The following is a 25,625-nucleotide window of genomic DNA, read 5'->3' as shown; positions in this document are numbered from 1 at the left end:
AAAAAGCTTTCTAATGTGTGTGTGTGTGTGTGTGTGTGTGTGTGTGTGTCAGGGCAGATAGAGAGCACATGGCTCAAGATATTGGCAGGAAGTCAGGAATGTGAAGGGGAGAAAAAGAAGCATTCTTGGCTTGGTCAGACTGCGAAGCCTCACATGAGCGATTCCGATATAAAAGCTCACTAGATAGGCAGCCTAACTAGTGCTTTTAGGTACCTATCATTAGCATTTCACACCAAAAACACGAGTAATCTAGGATAAATATTAAGTAGTCACAGTCATGTATTTTTCCATTCAGCTCTGTATAGAAACTGATGCAAACGTCTAATCACTAACTTTAGTGGTAATTTTTTTTATTTTATTTTTTTTTTAATTTATCAACAGATCTGAGTGAAATGTTGACGTTCCGAGCTGTTTAGACTCATTTACTTTAACCCAGGGTGTTTATATAGTCCTTGTACAGACTTCATTACATCATACATGCTAGCAAAAGCATCGCTAGGTGCCTTTATTACCTAACAAAAACGTTCCGAAAAAATTAAGTGCTTGAAAATCAAGTATATGATTACATTTTTAAATGTGTATTTGTGTGTGTTGGTTAAAATTTACCATAGGATTCGTAGCTAGCTTGCTACAGCTAGTCGTTCGGAAGTCATAAACGTTCATTTGGAATATCTGCAGAACTTTTCAAAAACAAAAAAACTTTTACAACTTAATGAATCCACCGATGCATGAGAATGTTAAAAGCTTAGATACCACATTACCACAGTGTTTGTAGCAATTCATGCTAACGTTGATTGCAGGCTGATTTTAGTAGCTTATTTTTGGTAATTTAACAACATTTCTGAGGCAAATGTTGACATTCTTAACAAATTTATGTTGTTTTTGTTGTCATTTGACCTACATTTTTATCCTTGCTGGTTAAACATTTGAGCTTTAGGTATTACTCTATATGTAATTCTTAAAAAAACATTAAAAACAAATGATACCATTAAAAACTAGCAGTATATAAAATGTGTTCTTGTTTGTTTGTTTGTTTGTTTGTTTTTATAAGAAGTATCCACAGTATTTTTGTATCTTTTCCAGAGTTGGGGTGGATCCCGATCAAGATCTTCAGCAATGTGGAGATAGCTTTCAGGTCCTTCAAGGGGTAAGGGAAGTCTTAAAATATCTTCAAGGTCAAAAACGGGTTTTTTTTCCTTCAGTCTTTCACCGACTCAGTTTAGACGAGCTCAGGCCAAAATGAACCGCAAGTGTTTGCAGGGGAGCTGCGCTAGCTTTTACATTTCAAGTACGACTAATACGAGCGCACCGTTTTAGGCATAGATCTACCCTGTGAACAAGAACAGGAAACCCTGACCACATCTTTCAACATTCTGCACCATTAGAAACTCACACACACACACACTCTTTATGTAAAACTTTGACATTGCTATTTAAGACTTGAACAGGTTTGCAGATGTCTCTTCTAATATTTTGCCTAGCGTTAAATGTAGACACTATTATGTGTATTTATATAGTTGTAGCTTCCTGACATGCTTGAGTTAATCATGATATATTTCATTTTCTTTAAAACATACAAAGAGACTGGACATGAACTTTAACATGGAAACTAAGCACTAGATCAGTAATAATTACATTATCAAATTTCACATTGCAGAAGGGGGATTTTGGTTCCAACCCAAGTTCCTGAATGCACTACTAAATAACTCGTATGTGGCTAATCAGAATCTTCTAAATGTACGAGGTGGGATCAAAATGTTTACAAGAAAGTACTTTATTTATCTACGTTTACACACAATCACCTGCACAGCAGTAAACTGCTCATAGCGTTCCTTCCACTTCTGAAGTGTTCTTGTCAAGGACCTTCTGTGATTCGCGCCGGATCTCCACAACGGTGTAAAAAGGGAAAAACTGGATCTTCATCTTCGGGAAGAAGGCGAAGTCCACAGGAGCCAAATCTGGCGAGTAGAGCGGATGAGTCCGTGTTGGAGCTCTGTGACAGGGTGCGCACATGGTCAGAATAGCACCAGTTGCACTGCTCCTCATCTACACAAGATGATGTCTTATAGCACACTTACTTATTTAGGTCGGTGCTCCCTGTGACTGCGTGTGCAGCCTTGTGCTGCCATCTGCCGGCGTGTTACAAAACCAGTCTCGAAACCTTTTGATATCACCTCGTAATTTGCATCATTTTCTGGAATCTGGAACTTGTAGTATGTAAACCTATTCTGACCTACGATTTCCCACAAGAAATGTAACATTAAATGGGTTGAGAAATATTGTTTTAATATCTGTAGCCCAAGTGTGTGTAAACATTTCTCCTCAGCTGAAGGTACACTTAGTACAAGCACCAACAATCTCTACTACTTACTTCATTGCAGAATAAAATGAAACCCAGGTTTGTTCCATTTTTCATATCTGATATCTGAAATCAAAAAGGGAACTTCACCAGCGAGTAGGGAACTGAAGCAACATGGAAACATTCTAATCGATTGTTTGGATTTGTTTTTTTGTTCTTTTTTTTTGTCGTATCTCATTTGCGTTTCTCTTGTCTGTGATGTTGTTGAAATGTTTGACTCCGTATCCCACACTAATTGAATAGCTGTGAATGCATTCTGCTTTCTGTAGGAAGGAAGTCTGCAGGAGGGCCAGAGCAAGACCAAGCAGGAGAGCGCCTGGCTCTTCAGACTGTGGTACACTTTTGACCACAAGTATCCTTTCAGCATTGTGGAGTGGAGTAGATCTTTATACACAGTTCACGTCACTTTTTCTTTTGCTTTCAATCTTGGTTTCTTTCGACTCAGTTCCGAGGCTTGAGAAGCATGAGTGCAGCAAGTTAACACAGGATGTATGGGAAGGGGTCAGGGTGAGGATCGCTGTTGGGTGATGTGTGGGGAAGGACAGAGAATGAAAAGGAAGGAATAGATTAAGAGAATGAAGCCCTGTAAATTAGGCCTTGCCCTTTATCATCGGTCAGTATTTTTTTTCTTCATTGAAAATTCCAATATTCACTGGTGCACAGTAATGAAGTAATTGTAATTTGTCACTGTTGTTGACTTTTTTCGTGTTTCTGCACCTTACTGGAGTATCAAATATCCTTTTTACTCGAATACATTTAGTGAAATCAGTCGTTCCTTTTTATTAATGAAGATAAAAACGTAACTGGTGAAACACGCAGCGAGTCACCAATCAGAGCGCACACTCTGTTTAACACGTGTTCTGATCGGGCGCTTTGTGTATCTACTGATCACCAACATACAGTTTAGCGTCAGTTTAACATCAAGCAGAACATTTAGAGAGGAATAAATGATGAAGAAACTCCAGACTCGACCTCACCACCACACACGTGACCTCGTTTACACGTTTTAGTGACGTAGGGAAGACATGCAGGTAGTTGGTGTGAAAGAGGCAGATGTAGAGGACAGGATGGTATGGAGATGGATGATCCACTGTGGAGACCCCTAATGGGAGAAGCTGAAAGTTGTTGTTGTTGTTGTTGTTTGTTCTCAGTTCTGGTTACAACATCTCAATGGTGCTTAGGTCTGGACTTTGTCCTGTTGTACCCAGTTTAAGGTGCTGGACAGAAATCCTTGTTCTACATTTATTCACTGACAAATATTTCTCAGGTCCTGTGACAAAACAAAACCAAGCTTAGATCCTCACACTACCACATCACAGGTCCTATGAGGTATTTGTGCTTACATGCTTTGTAAGATGTTCCCCATCACTGTGCATGAGGTCCAAGAATCTTGTTCCAGAAGTTGTGTTTTGTTTTAATTTATGGAATGTACTTTTCGTCAGATACCCGTCCTTGAAAGTCATACTTGTTCTGGGGGTTTTTTCGATTGTGGTATCTTAAGCTTACACATTTAATGTGAGGCCTGTAGATTACATGGTGTCGGTTAATTTTTTTTTTATTTTTATTTTTATTTTTTTTTTTTTAACATCTCTGATAAGTAAATGCTAAAGCTTGCATGGGGTTTGCTGGAGATCCCATTCCTTGGGAAGATTAGCAACTGTTTTGAATGCTCCCCAATTTGTACTTTTTCGAGTGTTTGGAAATGGCCTTATAACCCTTCTAAGAATGATGAGCTGAAACACAAACACACTCAAAGTGCACTTGCTGTCTCTTTAAGAATCTGATTTGCGTTCTGCTGTGGGAATTGGAAACAAGTAGCAGGTGTTCAATTTAATTGTAGCGTTAATTAAATGTATGTTTTCACTTTCCTCCTGTACATCCTGCACATCTGAGACCATAAGCTCCCCAGCTTATCTACAGATGTTTGTTACAGATGAGCCACGTGTGGGCTTTTGCACGTAGTAATGTGGGACTCCGACATTGTAACACGTGTGTGTGTGTGTGTGTGTGTGTGTGTGTGTGTGTGTGTGTGTGTGTGTGTGTGTGTGTGTGTGTGTGTTTTTAAGGTGTGACCCTCTGTGGGTTGAGGTTTGGGCTTGTGTGAGAGTTTGTGTACCTAAAACGTTAATGTATTTATTTCCCATTCGTGTGACGTTTGTATTACTTGCTTATTTATTATTCGTTTTTTTTTATTTTTTTTTTTTATGAAATTAAGTTTTATTCAAATCCAAAAATACTTAATTTTCAGTGTTTCATCCCGAGAGTATAAACTAGTCCCGTATTAACTACAGGTTATTAGTAAACCTTAATTAAACCGTTTTTTTAAGTACATGAATGAACCCCACAGTTCTGAACTGTCACCGATCGATGTTTTTTACGGTGGTGCAGAATCTCGATGTGACCCAGACCACATTGACGTCAGCGTCTGTTCGATGCATAAACACCCCCCCCCCCCGCCTCCTCCCCCTATCAATCACATTTTATAATGTTGCGTCCTATAAAATAAAGGTCTCAGGAAAAACAACCCTTAGCTCACAAAATGACGTGCAATATGAATGAGATGTAGGAGACAAATACACCTAGTTATAAACTGTGAAAAATAATAATATAATTTGCATAGGCATCTATGATTTCATGTTCTTTTTTCTTTTGGTCAGAAATGTCAAGAGCGTCATCAAGAGCGATCATGTTCCAAACATGCCTTTGCCTTGTCTTGTAGTCTGCTTCACAGTCCCCCTGCACAGCAATACAGCGCCCCCAGCGCTCCTCTGGAACGCTTTTCAAAGCATGTCATGCAGCTTCTGCCACTCGTGTGAGGAGGAGCTCAGTGACAAAGTGTGTTGTCATCGTGGAGCATCCAGTTTTTTGCCACATCACAGTTCTGGTCAGTGTCCATGACGAAATAGCAGAGGTTGTAACGCACGTGGTCAGAATAGCACCACTGACTTATGAAGATCGGTGCTCCCTGTGACTGTGTGTGAGCCCTCATGCCGACATCTGTCGCCGTGTTACAAACCCAGTCTCAAAACGTTTTGCTAACACCTCGTATCTCACACAGATTTGTACGAAGCTCTAATGTAATAGTTATCGTTTACTCTGTAACATAACTCGAGCGCAATTACGTACATTATTTGACCTGCGTGTATGAGCTCTGGATGTACTGTAAGAGGAAACAATAGACATTTGGGGTGTTAAAATAGACATGAAACATGTTCTGTAACGTGTGTTTACTCTTCACTTCACTTTCACTTTTCATAGTCTTCATTTCAGGCAAAGTTTGAGACTTGATTGTGATTAAAGTCAATTAAAAATGGTGCCAGGAGCCTTGTTTTTACATCCTTAACCCTAATCACAGCTACCTGAAACCCATCCTGACCCACAGTGGACCTCCTTTGACCACCACCTTACCGGCCTGCTGTGGACCCCTGGCACGCTGCCTCACCAGCCCTCAGGCTTACGAGGTACACACACACACACACACAACCACACACACACAGATGAAGTTACAGCAAATAATCAGCTCTAAGCGCTGGATTCGGTTCCAGACCGAGGTGGATGCCAGCGTTAGAGAAATCTTGTTTATTATTTTAAGTTTTATTTATCTTCAGACCTTGGTCCTTATAATACGTGACCCTCTAACTGTTATCTTAAACACGCTTTAATTCATTTATAAACCTCAAGGTTTCTCTAATTACAGTTCTGTCATTGTTGAGGTTTTGACTGTTTTGAATGCAGAATCTGTTCATGGCAACTGGAACCACTGTAGCAGATTCGTTCATTCATTCCAATTCAAATCCATCTTCATGGTTCCAGATTCCAACGCTCCACTGTTACCTCATGGATCATCAGTCGTTGGTCAGATTTATTAACCTCAATAAACCTAAAACGATAGAAAAAAAAAAATGTAATAGGAGCTTTTAAAAATAACAATGATGTAAAAATTATAATAAATACATTTAGAACCTTCTTTTCAACTACTTCAGAAAATAAAACGTGTAAATGAGGTCACGTGTGTTGTGGTGAGTTCGAGTCTGGAGTTTCTTCATCATTTATTCCTCTCTAAATGTTCTGCTTGATGTTGAACTGATGCTGAACTGCATGTTGGTGATCAGTAGATGCACCAAGCGACGATCAGAACACGTGTAAAACAGAGCGTGCGCTCGATCCTGATTGGTGACTCGCTGCGTGTTTCACCGGTTACGTTTTTATCCTCGTTAATAAAAAGGAACGACTGATTTCACTAAATGTAGTCGAGTGAAAAGTGAGAGATTTGACTTTGAAATGTAGTGAAGTTACAGTAAAAATCCTCTCAAATGGAACAGGCACGGAAAGTCACGTTCTAACACGTTCTAACACTCTGTAGGGAAGACAGGCATCAATGAAGGTCAAAGTTAAGCAGCAAGTAAACTAACACTATTATTACACTAACAGGTTTAATATATAACGTGAACTGGATGGTTGTATTGTAAATGAACAACCTGAGTGTGTTTTGTCTTGCTGAAAGTTTATATCAAAAACCCAAAGGTTTCTCATTACAGCACATACTGGAATCCTGGTCCCATCTGGACCAACCTACTCTCCCTCCAGGATCTGTACACGTCCCATGTCAGGAAAGGGCTGGAGGAACCATTAGGGTCTCCTTCTCTCCAGCAGGTCATACCGACTGATCAAAACAAGGCCTGCCAGACCCCCTCGAAACTCTCTCACATAACCTCAATCTATACAGGATGTTGTGGTACCACACTACCTCCTATCTCCTCTAGTTTGTGCAATGTCATCTCCATTGTGTCACATTTTCCTATAACTAACTATAATTGCACTATAGTGTCACTTCCTGTTACAGGCCAGTGTGTTGTGTCCTCCTTGGACATATAGCAGTGATCTATACAGTGGTGGACAATAACAAATTCATTACTGTATTTAAGTCAAATATTTGACTGTTTTTACTGTTTTACTCTACTACATTTAGTGAAATCAGTCGTCTCTTTTTATTCTATTTTATTCTATTCTATTAACAGATCAGTGTGCTGAGAGTCACATTCGAGTCTTTACACATAAACTGAGGTGATTAAAGAGTCTTGTGATAAAAATGATCATAAGAATATTAGAGTTATAATAAATCATGTTATTTGGATACTTAAGTACATATGAAGGAAAAACCGTTTGTACTTTTACTCAAGAGAACGTTTAAAGGGACATTTTTATTTTTTACTGATCGTATATCTACTTAATCGACATGCTTTGTATTGTCCATAAACTCGTTGGGATGCAGGATATTCAGTATATGATTGGGTTTTACTTTTTGCCTGAATGGAAGAAGTCTCCATAAGATGTTGATCAAAGGTGTTCAGAAACCTCAAGAAGAAGTTAGAAGAGCGGCTGGAGAGGGAAAGGACGTTTATAGCTGTTATAATGGAGATGAGAACCGGAATAACTTGTTCCAAGAACATTGAATTAACTGTAACCTTAAATGGATAAAAAAAAGTTCTTTACTCAGTATACGCTGTGGTCATTGGGAAATTCCTGTAAGAGGAATAAACTGTTTTTAGCTCTTCTCTGACTCTGCAGCACCGTTTATTTTTTAGTACTCGGTTCCAGAGTAGGTATAGAAGACGTTGAGTAGATGCCAAGATACTTCTCTCACTGACACTCAGACTGAAGTTTATTGAGAGTTCATCAAACCTCCTGAGAGAAGTGAAAGGAAGAAGGAAGCGTTTCCTGGCGAGTTCTTTAAAAACCAGGCTTTATTCGGATACGTGATGTTTTTTGGGCCGTTATGAAAAAGATGTTAGAAAAGCCGGAGGGACAAAACGCCACAAATCCCGACTCGGATTCTGGAGAAGATGCTCTCCAGCTTTTTCCACGACACACAAAAGAGGCTTTCAGTCCCGGCACCCCCTGAGCCGCTCACTTCTAATGTCCGAGCCGTGAAAGAACGCAGCCATTCAGCGCGCAGTCTGAGGCATTCTGGCAAATTCCACTGTTCCTCTCAATGCTGATACTGTAGCTGCATGGACGCTTGACTGATTATACAAATGTCTCACAGTCCACCATTGTGCTCCTCATATACAATGGGCTGAATGTCTCGTCTCCGGCTCGTGCCCTTCCTTTTATTCAGAGTGGACAAAAGCAAAGTCAATGATTGTCACAGCTCTAAATGTAATGTCACTCTGACAGCGTTGACTTTGAGACAGCGTTTCTTTCTCCAGCACCACACGGATCCGAGCAATCGGGTCTGAGCTCGAATGTGTTATTTATCACAGCTGGAACAGACAGAACACCGTTTCTCTGAACACACAATTCCTGCCTTGTTTTTCATGCAGGCAATAGAAAAACTTGAACGAGCTGCTGGAGATGAACAGGAGTTCGGAGGCTTGTCCTTTTATCAAGAATTATGGCATTTGTATCATTTATGGCATTTAAATGGAGTGGGTGGTGCAGGAGCGGGTGGTGCGGAGGGAGTTGGTGGTGCGGAGGGAGTTGGTGGTGCGGAGGGAGTTGGTGGTGCGGAGGGAGTTGGTGGTGCGGGAGTGGGTGGTGCAGGAGTGGGTGGTCGTGGAGTGGGTGGTCGTGGAGTGGGTGGTCGTGGAGTGGGTGGTCGTGGAGTGGGTGGTGCAGGAGTGGGTGGTCGTGGAGTGGGTGGTGCAGGAGTGGGTGGTCGTGGAGTAGGTGGTGCAGGAGTGAGTGGTCGTGGAGTGGGTGGTGCAGGAGTGAGTGGTCGTGGAGTGGGTGGTCGTGGAGTGGGTGGTCGTGGAGTGGGTGGTCGTGGAGTGGGTGGTGCGGGAGTGAGTGGTCGTGGAGCGGGTGGTGCGGGAGCGGGTGGTGCGGGAGTGTGCGGTGAGGGAGCGGGTGGTGCAGGAGTGTGCGGTGAGGGAGCGGGTGGTGCAGGAGTGTGCGGTGAGGGAGCGGGTGGTGCAGGAGTGTGCGGTGAGGGAGCGGGTGGTGCAGGAGTGGGTGGTGCGGGTGGTGCGGGAGCGGGTAGTGCAGAAGTGAGTGGTCGTGGAGTGGGTAGTGCGGGAGCGGGTGGTACAGGAGTGGGTGGTGCAGGAGCGAGTGGTCGTGGAGTGGGTAGTGCAGGAGCGTGCGTTGAGGGAGTTGGTGGTGCAGGAGTGGGTAGTGCAGGAGCGTGCGGTGAGGGAGTTGGTGGTGCAGGAGTGGGTAGTGCAGGAGCGTGCGGTGAGGGAGTTGGTGGTGCAGGAGTGGGTGGTGCGGGAGCGTGCGTGCGGTGAGGGAGTTGGTGGTGCAGGAGTGGGTGGTGCAGGAGCGGGTAGTGCAGGTATTGAACTCTGATCTTACAGTCAGAAGACCAAAGTCTTAACCACAGATCTTCCACTTCCTATAATTACATAACGGCTGTTCGGTTTGGTTTCATTTCTCACTGTCTGCAAAATTGTGCTCCTCAGGCCCGAGGTCATTTTGGGTGTAGATCTTTGCTGGATGCTGAATAAACCTTTACCAAATGTCTGTAGAACTTTAATCACCTGCAGAACATCTGACGTTTGTGGATACCTGAGCATAAAATTGTGATGTCCTTCTATTCGGAGATCCCATCCCACATTAAGTCCCCATTTACTGTAATAATAACCTCCATTCTTCTGAGAAGATTTGTGCTCCATCAGCCACATGTTTAAAGTATGCAAGTTTATGCTCATTGGCAGCGGTGCATCGACATAAAAGTCAACGATGTGACGCATCGATTTAAAAAGTGTGCTTTGGATACAAGTTGGAATTTGATGCATCGTTTTTAAAATATTTGCATCAGGAAAATGTTTTTATTTCTGTATAATTATACAGTAGATGCACAATATTTTATGACCTCTAAACCTTTCTGTTTCTTCAGTAGCTAAACTGAGCCAAAGCACAGATCTGAAGCTCTGCAGAAACGTGTCAAACCAACGAACCTCGTTAGTGCAATTACAGACAGGTTCCTTCAGCCGTCTGTTCATTACTGTATTTTATTAAACAGTTTTACAATCATTTTTTTCAGCTCTTTATTTATTTATTTGCTTTGGCTGTTGTTTAAAAATGAAACCAAACTGAAACTGCGAATGAAACGGAACCAAATAATTCAGACTGTGGTATTGATTCGGACCCGGCCATGCTACTAATAGTTGTGAAAGCACCCTAAAGCGTTTTTCCTTATGGACTGAATCACATCCTGTACAAAGACTGCATGCGTGTCTTTCTCTCTCTCTCTCTCTCTCGCTCTCTCTCTCTCGTTTTCTCCCTCTCGTTTTCTCCCTCTCTCTCCCTCTGTGTGTGTGTGTGTGTGTGTGTGTGTGTGTGTGTGTGTGTGTGTGTGTGTGTGTGTGTGTGTGTGTGTGTGAGAAAGTGAACCAGCAGTCAACACCTCATCAATCTGCCTCATTGATTTTCCCTGAGGTTGGTGTGTGTGTGTGTGTGTGTGGTCCATTCATTCATCATCCTATTGTTCCTTTCTGTTCTTTTGTTTTCTTTCTTTCTTTCTTTGAATCATTTGTTTCTGTATTGAACAGAACAGTGAATTGTGGCTGTAGTGATCCTGGTTAGAGACGTTTTCTGAGTAGAGACGTTTTCTGGATAGAGACGCTCTGAACCTGCGGCCTTTTTTGCAAGCGTCCCTCCACATGTCCTTCCACAGGCGTTCAACTGTTTTATAGAAATGTAAAATAATGTAAGATGTGTGTGTTTTTCTGGATAATGTGTGCGTTTGAGAAACTCTGTGTGTGGGCACCTGAGCACTCCGTCCCTCCCTTCCCCCGTATCATCTCCCTCTTGTCTCTGTGCTCTACAGAACCACGAGCAGCTCCGGGAGACCGACTCGGACCTCATCCTGACAGACGGAGACCTGTCGCTGACGTACGGAGACACGGCGATCACGGTTAACGGCGCCTCGTCCACGTCCTCAACGTCGGGAACGAAGAGCGGCAAGCGCAACGGCAGCACGTCCGAGGAGGCGCTGGAGAGAGAGCTGGACTCGCGTGAGCAGGAGCTCCTGAGCCGGGGAACGAGGCTGGTTTTCCCCATAGAGGATCATGCCTGAGATGCTTCCCCCGAGTCTCTTACTCGCTCCATCTCCATGCCTGGGGACACATCATTCCATCCTGTCCTCCTGCGCTGCTTCAGAGTCCTCAGGCTCAGGAGAAAGAGGGAGAGTCAGAGGGAGAAGATCTCGTGTGTTTACCGAACTGCAGAAGACACAGAACTTTGGCGATACTGTGATCCGACATGTTTTTTCTTTGTTTTTTTTACGAAACGATGCAAGTAACTTTGAGGAACTTCAGAAACACTGGAGGATTCATTGCTTTTGATTGGCTGTAGGGGGATTATTTTTTTTTTTGTCAGCCATCGCCCACACGAGCAGCTCTTAATTAGGAAACCTAAGTATAGACATGACGTCCTTCTGCCTCACAAGCCTAGTGTAGCTCTTTAGATCCCCCCCCCCCCCCCCACACACACACACACACACACACACACACACGAATATCTTTAGAATAATTATAAGTCCTTCTGCTTTCATTCCACACCTGCCCTTTAGATGTTCTATATCACGTTGATGGGTTTTGCAGCTCCACACCCTGATGTTCCTCCACCCTCTGATCTCATGGTGAAGATCAGGGGTGCCGAAAGTTTTGAGAAAAGTGTATTTTGGTAAGAGCGTTGCGAGGTCCATCATGGCATGAATGGAATGAATGCTGACATTTGCAACAGCGTTAAGAACTAAACCATCAAGTGAATGAAACTGAATATTTAGTTCACCATCATGGTCTCCTCTACCACTAACTACTGCTCCCGCTAACTACCGCTAACTACCGCTAACTCGGGTCAGATACGCCTCTGTGACAACGAGTTGCAATAAATCATGCGAAATAAAAACGTTTTCGAAAAATGATTTCAAATCATTCACATTAAATAACCTGCAATTCACAAACTAGTGTAGAAATTGTGACTTACTAGCAAATATATGAAATTATTACTAATCAAAACTTGCTAGTTAGTTTATGGAAATCGATTACAAATCGTAACCTGCTAATGAACTAATGAATGAAAAATCATTACAGATCATAACCTGCTAGCTGATGTATGGAAATTCAGGACAAATCATAACCTGCTAGCTAATTTACGAAAGATCAGTACAGATTTGAACTTAATAGCTAAGTCATGCTAGCTAATGTGTGGATTTCATTACAGATGGTAACTTGATAGTTAATTTCTATAAACTAATTTACAAAATCGGACAATGTGATAACTTGAGAAGTAAATTTAACATCTAATTTACAAAACTTTAAATGCTCGTTCAAATTTAAGCTAGCTAGTGAACTAAACAGCTAAATTGCAAAACATAACTAGCTTATTTACCAAACTTAAAGTTAACTCCTTTAGTTTGGAGCAAAATTATACATTTTAGAAACTTCATTTACACTTAATGACATTATTGACATGAAAACACGTTTAACTACCGAGTTAATTTAGTGAGCTGATTTTTTTAACGAACCTTTTTTAGCTAATTTACAAAACTCCCCCAGCTAGCTAAAGGAAAATTCATAACGGAAAATGAAACTAGTTATTATATGAATTGTTAACATAACAAGCTCGATTACAGAAATTAGCTAGCTGATCTACGGATGATTCCAATTTAAAGATGTGTTCATGTTTATTTTAAAATTGAAGGTCAACTTTAGGTCAATATTTCAGAAAAAAAAATCTTAAAGTTAAAAAAACTAGCAATAGCTCAATATTTGGCTATATTAATAAACTAATTTATATCGCACAACCTGCTAGCTATAAAAACTAAAAGCTGTTCAGGTTAACATGCTAATTTACAAAGAATAACTAGCTGCAAGTGTCACTCGCTAATCTATCAAACGTACAGTTGACATACTTTTTGTAGCCCTGATGGTGAACTGTGGAAAAAAAATTTAAGTAAATAAATAAAAAAATTAGCAAAGAGCGCGTTAGTAAAACCCAACTAGCTAATTATGATAAATGAAAGATTTTAATGATACCTAGCGGATTTAATGGACTTGTTTAGCTTCAATGGAAAGTCCACTAAAATACGCTATATGGCCAAAAGTATGTGGACACCTGACTAAGATTCGTATGGGCTTTATTTAATTTATAAATTAAATTAAATTTTCCATCCCACATTTACTCCCAATTTACTGTTCGTATAACCTCAGTACCTTTGTGTCACGCTGGAACTGGTTTGTGCCTCCAAGTCTGTGGTAGCGAAAGGGCAGATGTCCCAATACGTTTTGGCCCTATACGTTGAGTGCTGGGTGAAAATGACGACATAAGAAGCCGAAAGTGTTTTATTTCATTATGTACTTTAGTAAAGAGTACAGTGAGTCAGTATTTTCTATTCCTGTATGGGCGAATTCATCCATCCATCCATCCATCCATCCATCTATCCATCCAGCACATCTGCTGCAGTATTCGTTTTTCTCATTCTCTCCACTTTCGCTCTTCAGTGTTTACGCGTCACTCCTGCGTCAACCCCACGTCACGTTTACACGCGATCCGATTTCACCCAGATGCGAACGTGAAATGCGTACACAGCTGTGACTCCGCCCCCTTTCATGGTCTCATCTAAGTTGGTGTCTCCTGAGCGTTTTTTTTTTTTTTTTTTTATGTATTTTTTTAAACATGTGACTCGAGAAGGCTTAGCCGCAGGAGATCTGCACAGCTGCATATCGGCTAACATCTGCGTCAGAATTCCGATTCGTATCGGAATACCCGAGTCTCTGAATACTGCGGTCGTTTATATCCGTATTGTCCACGGGGCTCGTAAAACAAGAGCACACTGTGTGCCGACATAAATTCACAAAGATGTTTGTTTGCTACTGGTGTCACAATCATTCCACTTCATCAGCGTCCTAACAGTTACCCCGCTCCCACCACCCCCACCACCCCCGAGGGAAGCTGTTACATTTAAAGATATTATAATTGGGGATCGCAACTAAAAAATGGAGCAAATGTACAAAGAAACCTCACCCTGAGAGAGAATTTGATGAGCCAAATGAACAAACTACGTTATAAAACTTTAGCTAGCTAATTATAATAAGATTTTAAAAAACAACCAGCGAGCTAATTAAAAAAATTTATAAAATCTATTCAGTTAATTTATTACTTCCACATATTAAACTATAAAATAAAAAAGTTCTTGTGCTTTTTTTTTTTTTCGCTTTCCATTCCACATTTAGTTCCCATCTTGGAAGATGTTCCACCAGATTTTTGTGGAAGATTTGTAAGGATTTATTCAGACACAAGGGTGTTAAAGTCGGGTCATGATGTAGGTGAGGTGAGAAGATTCCTGGGGTGCAGTCAGTGTGAAAAATTCTTTAAAAAAATGTGTTCAATAGGGTTGGAGATCTTCCATTCCAACCAGTGTAAAGCAGATCTTCACAGAGCTGGATTTTTGTCATGCGGGAACAGGTTTCGGTTTCCGAGTCGAAGTGAATCAATTGGTGTCCGAATAATTTTGAGCGCTAATTCTTGTTAGCATCGTAATTCAGCAAAAAAACAAATTTTATCAAACGAAATGACGAGATCGAGTGCAAAATACAAAAACGACAGAAAACTAAAAAATAGTTTCGATTTTAATAAATATATATTTATTACTCCACAATTGTGCAAATGTTTAAAACCTTTTTACACTAAAACTCAATATTGAATTATCACACACATTGTGTTGTTTTTTTGTTTGTTTGTTTTCATTATTGTCATTGTACATTTATCAAAAATGTGTTTCATCCACATCCTCTGGTTTCCTTCCATCATTCCAGATTTTCCATTAGGTTTACAGTGTGTGTGTGTGTGTGTGTGTGTGTGTGTGTGTGTGTGTGTGTGTGTGTGTGTGTGTGTGTGTGTGTGTGTGTGTGTGTGTGTGTGTGTGTGTGTGTGTGTGTGTGTGTGTATACACACATGTTTGTAGTGGACCAGCGTCTCATACATGGTCTCATTTTCACCTCACGCCCAGTAAACTAGGGATCTACCCCTAAAGAATTCCCCCTCTAAGAGTTAAAGTTCCCTGAGAGCGCCGTTAGCCAATCACGTGCGTTCCTCAGAGTGCTTTCCCCAACCTGGATCCTGCTTCATGCTTCTCATCACCTTCTGGAAAGGATGGAGGAGATCTGCAAGGTGGTGATGAAATTGTGGAGAAAATGGATGTTTATAGACTGGGTTCCATAAACCGACTACTGTTTTGAGCAAAGATCTCATCATCTCATGTCATCGCAAGGATTTCAACCCAGTTCAGAGCGAGCTTTGGGTTTTTTCCCCGTGTTTTCTTTAAAAAAAAAATAATAATAATAATAAATGAGCCTCCTGAGTCGTGACCTCATGACCTTCGCATATTATCTTGGACAATCTCAGAGCTGAGAGGAAACTGTGATAACGTCCTCATCACGTGAAACACGTCTCGTTTGACCTCTGGGCGATGGACGTGGATCCAGATGTGACTTAGAGACTCAGAACGAGTTCCTGTTTTGTGTTGTTTTTTTTTTTTTTGTACATACGTCTAGATTTGTCCTTTCGCTCCCTCGCTCTCTCCTGCATGTGTCCGTCCCTCCCTCCAGATATACTCCGTAACGAGGGACACCATGTCGAATGTGTTTGACGTATCTTATATACATCGCGTCTGCGCTTATAACCCCTTATAACGTGTAAGAATGCACTCGAGCCTGTCTGACTACAAGAAAAAAACGTGTATGCATTAAATACAACTGTACAACATTTCAAATCATGTATATCAATGTATTGGACGCAGATGGTTTACAGTAGATAAATATAAAAAATATTAAAAATACGAGGGATTTGCTTCGTTTACCGAATAAAGACAGAGACGACGTTTACTACAAAAAAACTTTATTTACAGAAGAAATCATAAATATGCATTTGTTCTTCATTCACAGAGACAGTTCTTGTTATTATTATTATTATTTTTTATGGTATAATACTGTCGATTTAATAACCACCCCATAACATTTATCTGCAGAGCAGCGTTCATAAGGCTTTATAACAACTCACAAATCCTCCATAATGCAAGGTTCATCATACATGATGACATTTACGATGCTGCCATAACATAACAGGGATCATTTATATTTTAGTTGTTTAGGAATATTTTATGAAAACCTACTGAATGAAATGTTTTCTTAATTCTATTCCTTTAGAGTTTATAAACACACATGAACGTTACGACAGAGCTACGAATGTTCTCTCTAGCGCTCGGACGCTTTGAATCATATATTTTTGCTCATACGATTTTTACGGACTCCGATGTCCAGGCCATGACGGCACGATGCTTATTTTCTTTAACCCTTAGATACGTTTCATATGTAAGTTCCATATGTCTGCTTATAACCCTCTTTATGAACACCTGCACTATGTCCATGACATAATTCCTCCGTAATGAATTTGATATTTTCTTAAACAAGATTTCTTGCCCCAGGTTATGACCGAGCTACTACATGCATTCTTCTGTCATACTTGTCATTTCATGTTTTTATGAATGCCTATAACACGGTTATGACAAAGTTTGTATGTAGTATATTATATGCTACATTTATTCATATATATAAATTATTGACCAGCAGAATCGTCATGACATGCTAATAAGCCACATAAAGGTCTATGTAAGTGTGTGTCACAGTAAGACCAGGAAGTTTCACTTGACATAAGAAACCTTATGTAGCCTTATGAACACAGCTTCTATAGTGTTAACTACAATTTTTGAACATTTGACCAACTTAATGAAAATAACTTCTGCTCAGAGACTCTACTGGTCCTTATCACAATGCGCCACAGTGCACCAGATTAGACCCTACTGACTGTTATTAAGTGTTTATAAACACCTCTAATCAGGAAGTTTCAGAAAAAAACTGTGGTGTTCGGCAAACTTTTGGTTCCTTGTGTATGTAAAAGATAAAGTGTGACAGTGAAACAACATTTCAGGTTTCAAATCGGATGGGAAACACACACACACACACACACACACACACACACACTGTCCTGTATCTGAAATCATAGGCAACATTCCATATGCACACACACAGCCAGCTCGCTCGTCTCTTCCAGGCGTCTCGGCCTCTCTGTCAGAGTTGGTGTTTAATCTCCTCCAGGTTATAATCAGTGTCCCGTGAAGCCTCGGGGTCCGACTCGGACTCTGCGTCTGATCTCAGACTCAGACTGGTCCTCGTATTAATCCTGCTCGGATCGGTGACGGACGTCTTTTCTGGATTCTTCTGTCCTCACGCTGAAGCTTCACTTCACCCTGTTGTCCTCTGTAACAGACCTCATTCCTCACTTTAGGCTCCTGCAATACACACACACACACATTTATTTATTGCCTATTGGCTCATATAACGACTCCCTGAGACAATTCTGCTTCGCCGCCATGTACAATCCGAGCCGACAAACAATGCCAGTATAATGACTTGTAAACGTACAGAATCCACTCTTCTCACGTGTGAGGATGAGCTCAGTGACGTGGAAAGCTCCTAAAAGTATTTGGACACCGGACTCTTCCAGCCGCATGTGGTTCTTTCTCGAACTTTAGAGGCACGCAGTCGTAACGGATGTCCTTGGATACATTTGGTAGCATTACATTTTCCAACAAGAAGAAGAATCCGGCTCCATGAAGATCTGCTTTCCATGGGTTGGAGTGGAAAATCACAACCCTATTGAACGCCTCCTCACCTTCTCACATATACATATATATATATATAATAATATGTAAAGAACGATAGAACAAAAAGGAATAATGTTCACTTATAAAAACAAACGTACAGCAATAAGTTTAGGAGTTTAAGAGGAGGCCTCGCTGAGTCAGCGTTCATATTCATCCCAAAGGTCTTCAGTAGGGCTGGAGCTTTATAGCAGGAGATCTACTCCAACTCCTGTAAACCAGAGCTTTTCTCTGTTCAGATTCAGGTAGTTACTGAGCAAGTCAAGAACTTTGAGGACGGATTTACTGGAATTTATATCAACAGCTACAATACCGCAGGTTGCGTTGATCTCTGTACAACAATGAAGGAACTGTAATGAATGGACATTCTGTGATGAGGACGGGTTCCTCTCAAGGTTCCTTCCTCATGACATCTCAGGGAGTTTTTTCTTGCCACAGTCGCCACTGAGTCACTCATTAGAGATAAATTTACATTTATAAGGAACAAACTTATAGGCACTTATACCTTTTTTTATACAACCTCTTAAACTCTCTGAAGCTGCTATGAGACAATGTGCATTGTTAATCCAGGTTTGGGTTAAAACGTTTGTGAAGTAGAAGCGTGAGGGTTATGTAGGTTAAACCACATGCACAACCTCATGAGATACTGAGCGTTCCAACGCTCTCAATTCACACCAGAACTTCCAGCGAATCACAGTCCACTATTCAGAACCTCAAAGAACATCTCATCTGAATGTTTGATGTTTGATGTTTGAAGCTTCTTTTATTTTTGCAGAAACGTGACAAGTCGCATTTCATTCTTTCTTTCTTAAAAAAAAAAGCGTCAAATTGCTCCTGTATTGTTTCCACGAGTATAAATTCTGTATCCCAGAGCGAAATCCTGCCAGGCTGCTTTCAAGCCGACCGCAGGAGAAACATCTTTCACTAATAAAGCAACGTCACACAACACGGTGCCTTTTTATGTGGTTGAGGAAAAATATATTGTATCGGATTACGTTTGCGTGCGCTGACGTTCGAGCGAAAACTTTTGTTCTGCTTCTTCTATAAATACAGAGCACACCGAGGCCAGGAGCCTTCCCACACTCGGGGGGTGGGCAGTTTGCGTGTAATCAGACAGGAAACGTTTGGTTTGTGTCCCAGTGGTAAGAAACTTCAGGTACATCTCAGTGGAGCTCAGGTCATGGTGATAAAGGACAGGTGTCCAGTTTCATATAGAATCGATACAGTTTACGACATCTACATAAGAACCAGTGATGGGAAGATCGGATCGTTTTAGTGACTCGGTTCTTTGAATCTCTTTTATTAAAATACACGAATATGTTTTTGGAGACATTTCATTCCTTTGATCAGAAAATAAAACAAAAGGTTATATTTTCAATAAGCTCAACATGTCTACATACACCAACTCTGACTTTACTTCCAGTAATCATAATATGACCAAATGATGATAAACAAAATGTGTAGCTTCACTTCTAGTATCTTCTCGTCCGTGTCATGAGTTCTTTTGTCATGTGACTCCCATAAAGAGTCAGGATTCGGACTAAAAAACCTGCTCTATTGCATTGGGTAGCGTTTATGGGAGTCACATGACTAGAAATGTCGAAAGGTAAAACTTCTCAATTCTGTTTCCTGTACATAACCTACAGAGATTTTGCTCATGCTCTGCTCACTCTTTGAGACGACTCGTTCTTCTGAGTCACATTAAAGACTCATTTAAAATGAACGACTCATCACTAATAAGAACTTTATAATTGTTGAACCTACACTGTTTGGACAGAGGTTTCACTGTCACTGTCTTACACTGTCTCACACTTTTACTGTCCCTCACTGTCACTGTCTTACACTGTTACTGTCCCACACTGTTACTGCCTCACACTGTTACTGCTCCACACTGTTACTGCTCCCCACTGTTACTGCTCCCCACTGTTACTGTCCCACTCTGTTACTGTCTCACTCTGTTACTGTCCCACACTGTTACTGTCCCACACTGTTACTGTCTCACACTGTTACTGTCCCACACTTTTACTGTCCCTCTCTGTCACTGTCCCACACTGTTACTGTCTCACTCTGTCACTGTCTCACTTTGTTACTGTCCCACACTGTTACTGTCCCACACTTTTACTGTCCCTCACTGTCACTGTCTTACACTGTTACTGTCCCACACTGTTACTGCCTCACACTGTTACTGCTCCACACTGTTACTGCTCCCCACTGTTACTGCTCCCCACTGTTACTGTCCCACTCTGTTACTGTCTCACTCTGTTACTGTCCCACACTGTTACTGTCCCACACTGTTACTGTCTCACACTGTTACTGTCCCACACTTTTACTGTCCCTCTCTGTCACTGTCTTACACTGTTACTGTCCCACACTGTCACTGTCTCACTCTGTCACTGTCTCACTCTGTTACTGTCCAACACTGTTACTGTCCCACACTTTTACTGTCCCTCACTGTCACTGTCTTACACTGTTACTGTCCCACACTGTTACTGTCTCACACTGTCACTGTCTTACACTGTTACTGTCCCACTCTGTTACTGTCTCACACTGTTACTGTCCCTCACTGTCACTGTCTCACACTGTCACTGTCCCACACTTTTACTCTCCCTCACTGTCACTGTCTCACACTGTTACTGTCCCACACTTTTACTGTCCCTCACTGTCACTGTATTACACTGTTACTGTCCCACACTGGTACTGCTCCACTCTGTTACTGTCTCACATGGTTACTGTCCCACTCTGTTACTGCCTCACACTGTTACTGTCTCACGCTGTTACTGTCCCACACTGTTACTGTCTCACACTGTTACTGTCCCACACTTTTACTGTCCCTCACTGTCACTGTCTTACACTGTTACTGTCCCACACTGTTACTGTCTCACACTTTCACTGTCTCACTCTGTTACTGTCCCACACTGTTACTGTCCCACACTGTTACTGTCTCACACTTTCACTGTCTCACTCTGTTACTGTCCCACACTGTTACTGTCCCTCACTGTCACTGTCCCTCACTGTCACTGTCTTACACTGTTACTGTCCCACACTGTTACTGTCTCACACTGTCACTGTCTTACACTGTTACTGTCCCACACTGTTACTGTCTCACACTGTCACTGTCTTACACTGTTACTGTCCCACTCTGTTACTGTCTCACACTGTTACTGTCCCTCACTGTCACTGTCTCACACTGTCACTGTCCCACACTTTTACTCTCCCTCACTGTCACTGTCTCACACTGTTACTGTCCCACACTTTTACTGTCCCTCACTGTCACTGTATTACACTGTTACTGTCCCACACTGGTACTGCTCCACTCTGTTACTGTCTCACATGGTTACTGTCCCACTCTGTTACTGCCTCACACTGTTACTGTCTCACGCTGTTACTGTCCCACACTGTTACTGTCTCACACTGTTACTGTCCCACACTTTTACTGTCCCTCACTGTCACTGTCTTACACTGTTACTGTCCCACACTGTTACTGTCTCACACTTTCACTGTCTCACTCTGTTACTGTCCCACACTGTTACTGTCCCACACTGTTACTGTCTCACACTTTCACTGTCTCACTCTGTTACTGTCCCACACTGTTACTGTCCCTCACTGTCACTGTCCCTCACTGTCACTGTCTTACACTGTTACTGTCCCACACTGTTACTGTCTCACACTGTCACTGTCTTACACTGTTACTGTCCCACTCTGTTACTGTCTCACACTGTCACTGTCCCTCACTGTCACTGTCTCACACTGTCACTGTCCCACACTTTTACTTTCCCTCACTGTCACTGTCTCACACTGTTACTGTCCCACACTTTTACTGTCCCTCACTGTCACTGTATTACACTGTTACTGTCCCACTCTGTTACTGTCCCACTCTGTTACTGTCTCACACTGTTACTGCTCCACACTGTTACTGTCCCACACTGTTACTGTCCCACTCTGTTACTGTCTCACACGGTTACTGTCCCACACTGTTACTGTCTCACACTGTTACTGTCTCACACTGTTAATGTTCCACACTGTCACTGTTTTACACTGTTACTGTCCCACCCTGTTACTGTCCCTTACTGTTACTGCCTCACACTGTTACTGCCTCACACTGTTACTGTCCCTCTCTGTTACTGCCTCACACTGTTACTGTCCCTCACTGTTACTGTCCCACACCGTTACTGCCTCACACTGTTACTGTTCCTCACTGTTACTGCCTCACACTGTTACTGTCCCCCACTGTTACTGTCCCTCTCTGTTACTGTTTTTACATTTTTACTGTCCCTCAATATTACTGTCTCTCACTTACTTCCCACACTGTTACTGTCTCACACTTTAACTGTCTCTCACTGTTATTATTGTGGTTTCAGGTTTGTTTTATGTTTGAGAAACTATTTCATTGCACTTTCTTTTTTCCTTTTTTGTGTCTAAGTTTAAAATTTGGAAGGAACCATCTTCAATGATTTGTTTAATAGTTCAGTAATTATACGTAATAATTATCACAATATAAATGCGTTTTTAATACACTTAGCCTATGAAAATCCTGTTACCATAGTGACAGCGGTAATGAAAGCGCTTTAGCTTTACTACTGACTCTCACCTGTTCCCACCTAGAAAACTGTTTTTTTTTTTTCTTTGGTCGCTTTTCGAGCAGCGACAGGCGTCTCACGTATGTGTCACGTTTCACAGCCGGGGGAATGGCTCGACACTTTCTCAATGCAACTACGTGCAGATGTTAACGACACAGCTGGGCCCATTTCCTCGCCCTTATTACATACTTGCTGGATTACGTCGATATAAACAAGACTTCGGTGCTTTTTTTAGATTATTTTAGTTATTCGTTTTTCTATGGAACTGTGGTGTGAGTTCTTTCTAGATACAGTTTTTGGATAAAACTGCATGAAACGAAGCGGAAAAACAAAAGGATCCAGTTGTATATAAGTGTCTTGTGTTGTGTAGGAAAAAAGTTGCATTATGTTCTGATCGCATGTGATTATGGTGATAAGCGCAGCCACAAGTGGAAAGAAACCTGACTGCTGTTCTCGCACGTCAACGTTAAAATACCCCCCCCCAACGTTTTTTTTCCACCAGACTCCAGAAAGTTTCTGACATTATAAAATACAATGGTGCTTTGTGACGCCGATGTTTTTAGACGTCTTACAGACACAGGATATGTGCTCATTTATTACATGCCTCAGTTCCTCTTACTTTTTTCCCACACCTTGAGATGGGTTTGCCTCTCGCTGTCACCCCGGGGACTTCTCTCACTCTCTCTCTCTCTCTCTCTCTCTCTCTCTCTCTCTCTCTCTCTCTCTCTCTCTCTCTCTCTCTCTTTCCCTCTCTCTCTCTCTTTCTTTTTTTTGCTCTCTTTCTCTCTCACTCACTCTCTCTCTTTCTTTCTCTCTCTCTCTCTCTCTCTCTCTCTCATTCTCCCTCTCTCTCACTTTCTCTCTCTCTCACTCACTCTCTCTTTTTTTGCTCTCTCTCTCTCTCTCTCTCTCTCTTTCTCTCTTTCTCTCTCTATGCAGGTTCTCCATGTTGACCAACTGGTGTAATCTCTCTGATGTAAGCGTGTAAGGAATAAAGGGCTTCACGTCACACGTGTGAAGCGTGTCAGAGTACGGGGTCAAGTGTGTTTCACTTATCTTACTCTTACATTGACTACAAAACAAGGGAGTTTTTATCCGTTTACAGTTACAGCTATACATCTGTGACACCAATTACAGCTATAAACATTCAGTCGTCCATCAAACAGCCATTTTTTCTGTTTTTCTCTGATTCTCTTTTTCTCTATCTCTGTTTGTGTGTGTGTGTGTGTGTGTGTGTGTGTGTGTGTGTGTGTGTGTGTGTGTCTCTCTTTCTTTTTTTTGTGTGTCTAGTTTTCATACTCTCTCTCTCTCTCTCTCTCTCTCTCTCTCTCTCTCTCTCTCTATCTATCTATCTAAACGTCCCAGGTAGCTATAAATGGATAAGAAGAACGTATAAAGGGGTGAAAAGTCTACATGCGTGTACAGGACATCTACAGATCATCACACCACTGAATCATTGAGATCATTATTAGGATTATAATGAAGCTCTCTTACTGTAGTTCTGCTCCAGGTTCCTCTTCTCGTACCCCAGGTTTCGCATCACCTGGCTGCAGTAAGCCTCCACCTGGCCCACCTGCTCTACGCTCAGCCTCTCTCTCCAGGCGAAGATGGCTTCCTTGGCGTCTCTGGCTGAGATCAGAAAGGGCCGGTCGGAGGAGTATCCCTGTCCTTGGGTCATGTTCAACACGAACTTCTCCAGCTCTGGAGACAAGCTCAGGTTGGAGAAGCGGTACAGTCTGTGCAGTTCGCTGATGGGATGAAGCACCAGGTCCTCGTACCTGATCTGCAGGTAGTTGCGCTTGAGCCACGGAGGTGCTGCGTTCACCAGGAGCATGTCGCTGAGCCAGTTGTCGCAGATGAGCTCCAAGGCCCCCGAGACGTAGCTCTCGGCGCGGTTCACCCTGTTCCCTGGCGAAAGCAGCCGCTTGAACTTGTCGCTCTGCTTCTTGCTCCGGAGAACCTGGATGCTCTCGTGCACTAGAGCCAGCTTGGACTTCAGCCTGGAGTTATGGACAGCCCGGGGATCCCTGAAGAGCTGGACGATCTGCAAATTGATCGTAGGATCTCGCACCAGGGGCACCAGCACGCCCAGGTCTAGCACTCTGACGTCCTTGATGACCACCACAGGATACTTCTTGCACTCCTTCTCCAGCTCTCGAATGTCTCTGGGCGCGCACTTGGCGCACACGTCTCCTTGAACGAGTCCCACCTGGTGCTTCTTGTACGCCGCGCACAGAGGCTGCGAGCAGATCACCTTGTTCGTCTTCCAGCCGAAGATGAACGAAGTACTGATGTTGGTGGTCCCGGCGTACAGCCTGAGCACGGAGAAGTCGCAGCGGAACAGGGAGTTCATCATGTCCCGCACTGCGCCCTGGAGACTCCCCGCGTCCCCCGGGTACAGCGCCTGCCACATGTTCCACATCGGCTCGTACAGGTAGAACACATCCGGGTGCTGGTTGAAAAGCTCTCCGAGGAACGACGAGCCCGTCCTCCAGGTCGCGTGGAGATAGATGTGCGTCTTGGTGCGGTTCCGGGTTCCTTCGCTCTCCTCCGCGGGGTCGCTGGAGTTCCACAGCGCCATGCTGCTCTCCAGGTCCGGACACCGCTGCTGCCGCTGCCGCGGCTCCTGGGCTCTATGGCGCACCTGAGCGGACCTACTGCTGTGGTCCAACACGTAGGGGATGAGGAGCAAGATCACGGAATAGCCGAGGATTAAGAGGATATACTTCTTCTGCAGCCGCCGCTTCATTTCCTCTGCGAACCACAGATCTGTATGTCCTCTCTCTCCTCCTCTCCCTCTTTCTCCTTCCCTCTCCTTTTCTCTCCTCTTTTCTATTCTCTTCTTCTCTTCTCTTCTCTTCTCTTCTCTGGTTTCAGCAAGTCTCCACGAACCTTTTCTGCCCCAGCAGGAGCGACTCAAGGCGTGGAAATGTCTACAAACCACGCCCACAAATAGTATGACGTCACGATGGTAAACCCCGCTTCGAGATAAACCACGCCCCTTTAGTCGGAAAATATATCA

General features: G+C 42.5%; 2 protein-coding genes and 2 long non-coding RNA genes across 4 annotated transcripts in view; 2 read left to right on the top strand and 2 right to left on the bottom strand.

The window, feature by feature from the left end:
• slc9a7 (solute carrier family 9 member 7) overlaps positions 1-12,214 on the top strand; it is a 51,402-nt gene extending 39,188 nt beyond the window's left edge. The window contains exons 13-16 of the mRNA XM_083563095.1: positions 1,084-1,147; positions 2,629-2,711; positions 5,715-5,820; positions 11,133-12,214. Coding sequence (XP_083419221.1) covers positions 1,084-1,147; positions 2,629-2,711; positions 5,715-5,820; positions 11,133-11,381 — 502 coding nt within the window. The 3' untranslated portion in view covers positions 11,382-12,214. The remainder of the gene's footprint in view (positions 1-1,083; positions 1,148-2,628; positions 2,712-5,714; positions 5,821-11,132) is intronic.
• Positions 12,091-15,656, bottom strand: LOC310739168. The gene is made up of 2 exons (XR_014537274.1): positions 13,682-15,656; positions 12,091-13,311 (listed from the first exon to the last, which is right to left on the bottom strand). It is a non-coding gene; the product is annotated as an uncharacterized lncRNA (long non-coding RNA).
• On the top strand, positions 15,064-16,487 carry LOC310739304. Its single transcript, XR_014537343.1, has 2 exons — positions 15,064-15,180; positions 15,273-16,487. It is a non-coding gene; the product is annotated as an uncharacterized lncRNA (long non-coding RNA).
• On the bottom strand, positions 16,406-25,598 carry chst7 (carbohydrate (N-acetylglucosamine 6-O) sulfotransferase 7). Its single transcript, XM_083563610.1, has 2 exons — positions 24,098-25,598; positions 16,406-17,654 (listed from the first exon to the last, which is right to left on the bottom strand). The coding sequence occupies exons 1-2, from the start codon at positions 25,350-25,352 to the stop codon at positions 17,647-17,649; spliced, it is 1,263 nt and encodes a 420-aa protein (XP_083419736.1). The 5' UTR covers positions 25,353-25,598; the 3' UTR covers positions 16,406-17,646.
• Positions 25,599-25,625: the final 27 nt, after the last annotated feature.

Source organism: Silurus aristotelis (genome assembly GCF_946808225.1).
Source record: "Silurus aristotelis genome assembly, chromosome: 2".
NCBI classification, from domain to species: Eukaryota; Metazoa; Chordata; class Actinopteri; order Siluriformes; family Siluridae; genus Silurus; species Silurus aristotelis.
This window is presented reverse-complemented; position numbering and strand designations above follow the sequence as displayed.